The sequence below is a fragment of the Vipera ursinii genome (genome assembly GCF_947247035.1).
Source record: "Vipera ursinii genome assembly, chromosome: 3".
NCBI classification, from domain to species: Eukaryota; Metazoa; Chordata; class Lepidosauria; order Squamata; family Viperidae; genus Vipera; species Vipera ursinii.
Genome location: NC_139516.1, coordinates 178,984,897 through 178,996,914, shown reverse-complemented (window position 1 = coordinate 178,996,914; position 12,018 = coordinate 178,984,897). Strand labels below are relative to the sequence as shown.

General features: G+C 35.0%; 1 protein-coding gene across 3 annotated transcripts in view; it reads left to right on the top strand.

Annotated features, from left to right (window-relative positions):
* NCOA2 (nuclear receptor coactivator 2) overlaps nucleotides 1-12,018 on the top strand; it is a 151,791-nt gene that overhangs the window by 78,966 nt on the left and 60,807 nt on the right. For all 3 annotated transcript variants that reach the window (XM_083359374.1, XM_083359373.1, XM_083359375.1), the window contains exon 3: nucleotides 10,851-10,955. In XM_083359374.1, the coding sequence (XP_083215500.1) occupies nucleotides 10,870-10,955 (86 nt within the window). In that variant the 5' untranslated portion in view covers nucleotides 10,851-10,869. The remainder of the gene's footprint in view (nucleotides 1-10,850; nucleotides 10,956-12,018) is intronic.

Below are 12,018 nucleotides of genomic sequence, written 5' to 3'. Positions count from 1 at the left end.
AGAAATCTGCAGTTTAATCAGTATGGTGTTATTTCTTATTTGATCAAGTGTATTGAATTCGTAATTATCAGGCCAGAATGAACATACTATATTTGGTAAAATTCAAAATGTTGTAACTAAGAAGATTTTTAATGACATGTGATTGTTATAAATTAAAATGATCAATTTTTCATCATTATTGTCTTTCTAAAGTACGGGTGTCAAACTTGTGATGTCATGTGGCATGTCACGATGTATCGCTACTTTTTTCCCATTGCCGGCAATGGGGTGGGCGTGCTTTTGGTGTGAGGCATCCGGCCTGCCGGCTGGCAGTTCAACAGCCCTATTCTAAAGAGTCATTTTAGCAAGATAATAATCTGCTGCTTATATAGCAGTAATGTATGATATGCTTTAGTCTTTTCAATATATAATTTATCTTTCCTGTATTTTCTGTGTTTTGATACACATGTAGTCAAATGGAATGGGGAGGTAGGGAATTTTAAATTCAATATGAACTGCTTGACTTTTATATATTTATGTTATATACTGCAATAGTACTTCAGTTGAATGTTATTTAAAATTTATCTTCATTAATGTTTGTAATTTTATTCTAACTGCACATTGCATCTAAATTCAGTTTCATGTTAAATTATGGGCACATCAGTTACAAACATATAAAATCCTTATTTTTCAATTCTGTTAAAGAAATTAAGTCCTTGATAGGCAGTACAGTATACAAATGTATATTGTGTACATTACTCCCACATGCCTACCTTTTTAGAGAATTACAAGTGCCTGTTTTTTCAAAAGTTTATATATGTATGTGTGTGTATGTGTGTATCAGGTGCAAGAAATCAGTAGTCCAGTTAGATTCAAAATGAGTGCAATTTTATGCCATGTTTACTCTAACTAAGAGTTTGAACTATGAACTGTTAAAGCAAATTGGTGATTGATGAGTCAGTGGAATTCGGGGAGGGCTGGATGTAGATGAAGGGACTCCAAACCAGTGACATATTTGACTTCTCCCTGGGGCTCAGCCTGGTCATCTACATCATATATATTTGGATATGGATCTGTGTATTAAAACATGCTCAGCCTAATGGGAGCAAGTAACACCAAAGATACTGCCAAGAACCCTCAAAAGCCTATGCTTCTGGTAGAGGATCAGACCTAAGATTGAGAAGGACTCATACCATCCATATCATTCAGGGAAGAGAAGAGAGTTGTCTCTCTGTGTGTCTCTCTGTGTGTATTTTATATTACTGTTAATGTTGATATTATTTTGTGGGTTTTATTTCTTGAATGTTAGCTATCCATAGGCTTTGGAGCTGGAAGGCATATAAATATTAGTAAATACATATTCAGTGTGAAACAGTATACAATAATCTTTGTGGTACCCTTTGCTTTTTAGCAGAAGATGTTCCACAATTTGGCTGTAGCTTTATTATAATTTTGAATAATGAGAAACTTAATTAAATGGGTGATTTGTTACCCCCAATGCCCCTATTACCTTCATTTTCCCCTGTTTTAATAGCATTTAAGCTTGTTGTTGTAATTGTTATGATTCAGTCAAGAAGCATCTTAATATCAGTTGCTGAATGATTTAATCAGAATCGGATTCCTGCACATTGCTTAAGGAAAGCAATTTTCTGTTTTAGTGTTACAACCTTCCTTTGCTATTTTGGAGCTTATTTAGAGGGGCTTATTAGAGGTGGCTGACGTACTTTAATATGTAAACAGCTCACTGAATAGCTATATTAGGAACCTTAGCATATATGAACACAGAAATTAGAAACCATTTTGCACTACAGTATTGATGTCAGGCTAGCAATTTTTGTTGTTGAATGCATATGTAGCTTACAGCAGAAAAATGATAGGTAAATATACCAGAACTGAAGTTATCCATATCGGAAATGATTTTTAAATGTAAAAAAGTGAAGTTGATGCTTATATATACCATTAGTCTTGATCACGAATTTTAACCATGCACCTGTGATAAAAAGTTCCTTTTGTACATTTATAGCTAATGTATGTATTACATTACCTTCCTATTGCCATCTTTTTGCTTTAAAGAAATGAACCATGTTGGTTTTCAGTGAGGTAGTAGTGCAAGGTTATTCATTTTTCTAATAATTTAATGTTGTTAATATAAAAAATAGAGGCTATAGTAAACTGAAACAAATTAATAACAATGGAACAGAATGTTCAGTCCAGTATCAGGTTTCCACTAACATAGCATGGAAGAATGAGGCATAGATAAAAGGCAACACTGTTTCCCATGTGAAAGATCTATTCAGATTTCTTGGCTGTAATAAACATTACTTATCTACTTACATGTGAAAGGTGCTAAGGAGAATGATGATAATCGTTCTTTGTATTGCAATAATGTATAGTCTGGTTTAGTCTTTCCAGTATATAATTTATCTTTCCTATGGTTCTATGTTTTGATACATACATAGCAGAAAGAGAGCAAGAGAGAGAGAGAAAATTTTCTCTATACAGGTAGTCCTCGACTTACAACAGTTCATTTAGTGATTGTTCAAAGTTATAGTGAAAAGTGACATGACTTTTTTTTCACAGTTATAACCTTTGTAGCATTCCCTTGATTATGTGATCAAAATTCAGTTGCTTGCCAACTGATTAATACTTAAGACCATTGCAGCATCCCAGGGTCATGTGATCATCTTTTGCAATCTTCTGACGGGCAAAGTCAGTGGAGAATCCAGATTCATTTAACAACCGTGTTACTAACTTATCAGCTGCAGTCATTCACTTAACAACTGTGGCAAGAAATGTAGTAAAATGGGGCAAAATTCACTTAATGTCTCACTTAACAACAGAAATTTTGGGCTCAATTGTGTTTGTAAGTCGAGGACTACCTGTATTGCTTTAAAATGGCTAACATGCCTGATGAGCTTTTCTAAGGTATATCCACAGAAGAGGTACTGCTAGTGGAAAATTGTATTCTCTGCCCATTATACTTCAGCTACAAACCGTACAGTATTGGGAAAGGCCTAAAAAAAGATACTTTAAACTCTAGATTTGTGCTCATGGAGTCAGGTGATCATTTGATATCAAATCCTAAGCTGGAGTTTTTAAATCGATCCAAAAGCAGTCCAAGGTAGTAAAAATGATAAAAAGTTCTGGTTTAGAAAACCCAACCCACATTTTCTAAACCCACTTCTCAGCGTAAAGTGTATTCTGAACTATTTTCGGATTTCCAGTTCCATTGACGGTGCATTAACAAAATGATAAATAAAATGAGATAGCTTAAATAAGAATAACATCTAATTTAACCATATGTCAGCCATAGGCAAATTTTGTATCCTTGTGTAGCCTATGCATTCCATAGCCACTGATCTCTGTAATCTATGTTATAATGATCCATACCTCAGTTTTGAAATTTGTATATGCAATAAGTAGAATCAGACTCAATTGAAAATATGGCATATTTTAATTGTAGATTTATTTATTTAATATATTTTATATTTACAACTGAATTGTTTCAGTGTGACATTCCATTGCATAAAATCTTCCAGTTATATCTTAGGTTTTTTTTTTTCTTCTGTTCAATTGTGTCTGGTTTTCAATGTCTTCCTGAACAGGGTTAGCTCTCACTAATATTTTAGTTACAAAAATTTAAATCAGAAACACAAGTCAATGTGTAATTATATACCCAAGCTATTAACAGTGAAGTTTATTTTTTTTTCTATGAACAAAATTGTGTGAAGTTTTAGGGTAGTTACAGATGTTGCAATAACAACGTTCTTAGGAAATTATTTGTAAAACATCAAGCAATCATCCTGGGATATAAAGGGAAATGTATTAACTGGCATATTATGATGGAAAAATCACATTAAATTAGATAAAGCATCTTATATGCTTATACTTTCTACTAAAATATATTATTTATGATTTTATGAATGGCACAACTGAAATGCAAATGAAGGAAGCATTTTAATAGTTGAACATTCCTTAGTTTCAAAAAGCTGTTCATTTAATCATGATGAAATGTTTCATTTTGCCTTTACTTTTGTTTTATGATTTTTAAGAAATATTGAACTTATAAAAGTGATGTTAAACTACTCCACACAGTATGGAAAAATAGGAAATAGACACAACCTATATAATGAAAGAGAAATGTGTTGATGTAGCAGCTCCATACATTTTTTTCTCTCTATACAGGAATGGAAGATGATGAGTTGAGAATTTCCCCATTCTATCTAGTTCATTGCAGCAAAGAAATGTTGAATGGATTATTTGTTATTTGTTTTTTATTTATTTATTTAAAAAGGAAGGAGAAGGAAGAAGCTTCTCTGTCTTATCCAGTTCTGTTCTCTAGAGTTGTAACTGATTTAGAAGTGCACTCAGTATAGTTCTTGAAAATAACTTCTTGCTAGGAAATTTCTTTTTTTTTTATTTTTACAAAAGTGTGCTCAAAGTCAGAACTGTGAACGAATTTTACAGCTGACTCATCTAATCTGTTATGGTCTGTTAAAGTATTCAATACAACATAATTGTGGTCAGAATGGTGTCTGTAGAGTACATTGTTTCTCCTTTAATTTGCACTGTGTAAATTGTGTTCCCAAACAACCATTCCCCAAGGCTACTTCTTTATAGAAACAGTTTTCCAATCTAACTTTTTAACCAGGGCAACTATTGAAAGAGAGAAAGGCATGTGATTGATTGTCCTAGTTAGGTGTGGCTTTAAAACCAATAGATTAACTCACTAATTGTACCTTTTTTGACATTAGATTGGGGAATAACCAACATAAATACTTTAATATTCTGAAAGAAAAATATATTTTTGTGTATTTACAAAGGAAACTGTTAAGACATGTTAATTTGATTCAGCAACTTTGTCAGTCTGAAAATCTTGGAAGAGAAGAATAATTAAAAGCAAAGAATATTTACAGAATAATTATAACAAATATAATAATTATGATAAAAAAGAATAATTAAAAGCAAACTGCTAATCGAAGAACATAGTTACAATGGATAGGACTACAATGGAACTATAGTAGGGGCACTTCAAAATTTTAACTCTTGTTTCCATCCCCAATATTGAACATTTTCATTTCTGACAGCTTCAGAACATTGAAACACTGTTTTCCTCCCAGCTGAGAAACAGGGTTTAAATGTAGAATTCAAATCATATCCTACCCATGACCTAGAGTAACAAAAATATTTTGCCCCCATTCAACCCTTCCCCAAAGGCCCCAATGCTAGTATTTTCACCTATTCTGACTTCCAATACTCATAATATGTACTTTTCTGTTTGTCTGGCTATTTGCAAAAAACAAAAAAAAAAACAAAAACAAGGAAGCAGCAGTTGTTATGGGGAATGGACAACCTGGAATAATGGCTGTGATAGTGGAAGTATAATATGACCGTATTTTTGCAACCCAGTGTTTTCACAATAGGTTTATATTAGAGGAGGAAAGTAACATAGGTGATGAGAGATTGGATCACATACACATATACCAAGAAAATGAACTGTGGCAGCTTTTCATTCAATTGTGGACTTACTAGAAGAATAAAGATCAGTTACTTTATAGTTTCTTCTAGACCAGGGGTGTCAAACTGCCGGCCCACAGGCTGGTTGCATCATGTGGAGACCATGCCCACCCCAGCTCCGGCAATGCGAAAATAGTCATGATACAACACATCATGTGACATTGTGAGTTTGACACCCGTGTTCTAGACCTTCTCTAGCATAGTTAGGCTGTACTGAATGCTGAGCAAAGGGCTTGCTTGTGTCCTGAATTTGGGCTGTACAGTGAAACAAAAGGCCAAAGCAATAGAAAAATAGTTTTAAGGAGTGGTGGGGTATCCAGCTTTCCTCTACCCTCATATAATGCATTCTAAAATGAAAAACAAAATGATGATTCAGCTCTCGAAACAAGTTGGTGTGATGAGGATGTGCAGTTAGAATTAATCTGGAGCAGTGCAAAACATGAACATTGAGGGACTCTATGTTTCCAGCTGTAGGAATTATATTGAAAAAAAGTTACCATATTTCAATTTTCTATAAATATAGAAACTTAGAAAACCCTGCAAGTCCTTTTAAATAGAGTAGAACAGTACCTAGTGACTTTTTCAATCTTGAAAAAATCTAGGCAGAGCATAAAATCTGAGTTCTCAGTCTTCTTTCTTCCTTGAGTAATAATATTTAGTTTCTCATAACCACTTAACCTTGCAAACCTCCTAATTTATTTCATCAAATACTTGGGGAGTAATTTGTTGAAGTTAAGATAAATACTGAAGCATTCTCAACTATTGCTATATTAACATTTAAATAACCTAAATCTCAGTGCTAAGCTATTGAAGTTATGAACTCTACATGTTGTTATTGTTGTTTCTTTTGTTCATTCCTTTTTATAAATTCCTCTGGTGTGTGGATATATGTCTCTGATAAGACATGAAGCTTTTTCAAACTATGAGAAACTAATTTAATCACCAGCAGTTACAATTAACTTCATGACAGCTATTGATTTTGGGAATGAAAAAATATACTATGGAAAATCCCAACTGAACCTACTATCTTATCCTTCAATAGTTATGAATATAAGATGTTCCATTTATTGTGTGATATTTATGGGATTATGTCTATTCATAAAGTCTCATCTTTTTCTAGTAATACAATATATTACATTTGGATTAAATATGGTGTCACTTTACTTTTCCTAATGGTATAAGGTCTAAGAAGGCCATCAGCAACAAATTGTAGTCCAGCATTCATCAGTTAAGATTGAGGATTAAAATTATAAGAATATATTTAATTACATTTTCTATAATTTGAATTTTTAAAAATGCGATACCAGAAAATTGAATAGGAACCATTAATTCATTCTGGGGGGTTTTGTGGCATTTTTTTTTTGCAAACCTATCTTTTTTCATTTTTACTTTTAATTTTCTGTATTTTAATAAAGTGAGATTACCAACAGGATTATCATTGCTTATAATCAGGGCTTTTTTTTCTCATAGAACGCTCAGAACGGAGTTCCGGCACCTTTTTTGGATGGAACCTTGTAGGGTAGGCAAGGCAGGTTGTATGACATGTGTGAGTTCCGGCACCTTTTTCTTTTACAAAAAAAGCACTGCTTATACTACATGCTCAACTTCAAGCTGTTCTCATGCAAGATGTGTAGAGGATGTGGATAAGTGTATGCTGTCACAATGAAAGCAGAAACTTTTATTTAGTTACTGATAACAAGGAGAGATTGGAAACAAGCTATGTTCTTTCACCCAACATCTGGTGAAACTAGATTGTTCTGAATAACTGTAATTACATCCTGAGAGCTTATCAAGATAACATTTTGTTTAATGTTCATGAAAAGGATCTTATATTTCCTATTTTAACAGTCAGAGGAAAATTGACTTTTTAAAGAAAATATAAAAGCTTACTCTTGTATCAGAAGAGAACATCAGTGCTACTAAGACACTTGGCAATATCATAATTTTTCTTATGTGTCTCTTAAATTCTTTACAATATTTGTGAATGTCTTATACTGTATATTTTAGTGCTGCTCTGTAGGCCATTACTTTTTATATTAAATCATTTTAATATAACTCATTACACTCTGCTGACTTTTTTCATTGGGTAAATAACAAATACCAGGTTTAGCCAATGCATCCTGTGGAGAAGAATTGTAATGTATTACTTGAATACTTCATGAAGTTTTAGAATCAACAGAAACAGAAGCAGCTTAAACAAAGACTGTTGTAAATTGTGGCATACACAATACATACACTTCCCTGAGAAAAAAAATCTCAATTATATCAGTGATATTTTCGGTCGGTCCTCTCTCCCCTCTTGTTCAACATCTATATGAAGCCGCTGGGCGAGCTCATTTGTGGTTTCGGGGTGGGGTATCATCAGTATGCTGATGATACCAACTTTTTCTTTCCACCCCGAACCAACCCAGTGATGCCCTCGATGTGATGTCCCGTTGCCTGGAGGTGGTCCGGGTTTGGATGGGGAGAAACAGGCTTCATCTCAATCCTGCCAAGACTGAGTGGCTGTGCATACCGGCATCTCAGGTTAACCAGTTTGTTCCATCGTTAATGATGGGGGTTGAGGTGTTACCCCCTGTTGATAGGGCTCGCAACTTGGGCATCCTCCTGGATTCACGGCTCAGTTTTAAAGATCATATAGGAGCCGTGGCCAGGGGGGCTTTTGGCCAGGTTCGCCTGGTGCCCCAGTTGCGGCCCTATCTGGACCGAGATGCCCTACGCACAGTTACCCATGCGCTCGTGACCTCCCAGCTAGACTACTGCAATGCTCTCTACATGGGGCTGCCCTTGAGGACCACTTGGAAGCTTCAGCTGGTGCAGAATGCAGCCGCGCGAGTTGTGATGGGAGTCCCCCGATACTCCCGTGTAACACCTCTTCTCCACGAGCTGCATTGGCTTCCAGTTGCCCTCTGGGTGAGATTCAAGGTGCTGGTGATGACCTATAAAGCCCTAAATGGCTTGGGTCTGGATTATCTGAGGGAACATCTGCTGCCAACATTAACTCCCCATCATCCTGTGCGCTCCCACAGGGAGGGCCTTCTTAGGGTACCGCCGGTGAAGGATTGCCGGCAGGTGACTCCCAGAGAGGGCCTTCTCTGTGGGTGCGCCTGCCCTTTGGAACCAACTTCCTATGGAACTTAGGACTGCCCCCGACCTCCGTTCATTTCGCCAGGACCTAAAAACTTGGCTCTTTGAGCTGTCTGGCCTAGACTGAGGGGTTTTTAATTGGGTTTTAAAGTTTTAACTTTTGGGCTTAAATTTAATTAATTGTTATAAATTTATTTTAACTTTTGTATTGTATGGTTTTAATTGCCCTGTAAACCGCCCTGAGTCCTATGGGAATAGGGCGGTATATAAGTCAAATAAATAATAAATAATAATAATAATTTTCCTCTGGTACAAGTTTATAAAAATAAGAATTTTGTGGAGAGATTATTTAGAACTGTGAAAATGAAAACACAAGATGATCTAAAATAGTAATAAGTGATGTGAAATTTTAACAGAATTTTATAATGAAATGTTTTCAGTTGTTGAATATTGATCTTGGATCTGTGATATAATTAGTGACAATCATATCAATTGTCAAATTTCAATGATGCAGTTGTGGGATTTTCAAAAGAACATCAGGAAATACATACAACTTGAAAATTAGCAATTGTCACTAAAAATTTTCTTTTAGCTTCAGGTTTTACATACTTAAAACACATTAATAGTTTTTAAAAACCTGTCCCATTCTTCTAATGCCTATTTTGGCTTGACTTACACATGCACACACATGTCCTCATGTCATGCTTGCTTGAAAATAATATGAATTAAAAAATTGCATTCAGATTAGATTTATTATAAAAAATATAGTATTTTCAATTATAGTTTGTAACATAAAAATTCTTCTGCATTATATAGAATAAAATTATGCAACCTTTTAAAGCCATAATTAACTTTTGAACAGCAAATTAAGGGCTAAATCCAAAATTTAAGCATGAAGCAAAAAAAAATCTGTTGAATTTCAACTCAGTTGATACAGTTACTTCCCATTTATTCAACATTTTCCTCTATTGCATGGGTGTCAAACTTGTCATGTGATGTGTCGTGATGTATCGTGACTCTTTTTGCATTGCTGGCAATGGGGTGGGCACGGCTTTGGTATGCTGAAACCGGCCTGCGGGCCGGCAGTTTGACACCCCTGCTCTATTGTCTCATTAAAATTTTCGGAAGAGCTTAGGAGGATTGTCCATTGGTTACTTCCATTGTGGAGAATGTAATTGTCCTTGAATATTCACAAGTAAGACACAAATGAAAGTGAAACTGTTTTGGGCAGGTTCAGAGCCTCTCTAAGCAGGATATTGTATTGAATGAAGCTAAAGAATTAGCATAGTTATAAAAAGAAAACAGTATTAGAAAGACAGATATTTTAAAGGTAAACACTCTGTGCGTATGTATGTCTATATTTTACAAGCACTTTTTTGCCATTTCAGTCATTTTGATTCTAAACAGTATGAAAATGGATTTCACATTCAGTGAACAAATTGAGAGTCAAAATTGCTCATTGCTGTGTATAGTCTAATGTAGTCTTATTTAAGATGAATAAATGTTAGCACAAAATGTCTTCATATTTAGAATGTTTGTCTGATCCCTTAGATCAGCAGCCCCTAATTTTTTGGATGCCATGGACCAGCTCAGTGGATGGCACTTTTTCCATGGACTGGGAGGGTGTGAGTTTGTGCACTTCCTGTACATGCACGGATTGGGCTTTGCTCACTTGAACGACCAATTTCTTGGCGGGCCAAGGACTGGTGCCAGTCTGCGGCCCAGGGATTGGGGACCCCTGCCTTAGATCAATGAGGTAGTGAATGTAGGTAACTTTTTCAACTTGAATGCTGCATTAGGAAAAGTAAAAATGCTGCCTTGAAATGCTTATTGAAGAGCTAGCATTTCTCTTTCCAAAAATGTTGAGCCTTTTAAATACAGAAATCCAACGTATTATGCCTTTAAATATGTTAAAACCTGCTTTGGTGAATATTTAGTATTCATGTAGTGAAAGCCTCTGTGTGTATTTCTGTTGTGTAATTTATTTAAAAGATTACATATTATTGAAATGCATTGTGTATCATAATTTCCTTTTATTGGATCTACTTGTAATTGGATAAATTTTGTAGACTTGGGGAGAAATATAGTAACGTTACTGTTACTAACTTTATATTTTAAAGGAAAAAAGTGTGCCATTTTTAAAGTGCTATTTTGAAGTAGGTGTGTATAAAAGAGGGAGCATAAAATTACAAGTGAAATATTAAGTGCTAAGAAAACTGAGTGATATAAATGATGTGTTTTTTTACTGACTTTTCTGTGTCTTTCAGTTGCTGATATGTGTTTAAGATGAGTGGAATTGGTGAAAATTCCTCTGACCCAGCCCGGGCAGAGTCAAGAAAACGCAAAGAATGTCCTGATCAACTTGGACCCAGGTTAGTTTGGACATGAAAAATATGTTTGGTATAATGTGAAGTTGTGCACTTTCATGTTACCAAAGCATTATTGCCTTGATATATAACAACAGCTGTATAGATTGGCTCATCATAATTAGTTAGAGTTTGGATTTTTTCTTTCTCTACCTGTGGAAAGTTGGGTGAATATTTTTAAAGGAACAGGTCTTCAATAAATTAAATCTTGAACAGTGAGCAGCCTGTTATAAAGCAAACAACAAATGTATGCAGGATTGCGATTTTAGAAGACTCTGCATGTAGTCTGTACAGCTAGTCTTCAACTTACAACAGTTCATTTAATGGCTGTTCAAAGTTACAACAGCACTAAAAAAGGTTACTTATGACCATTTTTCACACTTATGACAATTACACTAGCCTCATGGTCATGTGATTTATATTTGGATGCTTGACAATTGACTCTTATTATGACAATTGCAGTGTCCTGGGGTCATGTGATCACCTTTTGCAACCTTCTGACAAGCAAAGTCAATGGAGAAACCAAATTCACTTAACCGTTTTACTAATTTAACAACTGCAGTGATTCAGTTAACAAATGGGACAAGAAAAGTCGTAAAACAGGCCAAAATTCACTTAACAAATTTCTCACTTAGCAACATAAATGGGCTCAATTGTGGTTGTAAGTCAAGGACTACCTGTATTTTCCAGTTGAAAAGAGACAACTCATTTTCATACCTAAAGCTTTTGTTTGCCTCCTAACCATTCACCCACAGTTTGGAATGATGGAGTTTTCTGCTTACTGTCTTAATACACATTGAAAGCAGTTCAGTTAGTTTTTTTTCCCCACCCTGCAAGCAAATAAGAGAGATTGGAGAAAAAGAAATTTCACGAAATAATTTAAGCTGTTGCAGAGCATGCCCAGGGTTGATTGTGTGATCACATTGCTTTTAATGGTAGAAGAGTAAACAACTTGCTCTCTTGCAATGCCTTTCTTTCTAGTGTCTCTGCTCTGCAGTGGATTTTGGGTGGGAGAAAAATGAACACAGATGAAGCACAAAACAAATGAGCTCTTGTCAGGCTTGAAAAA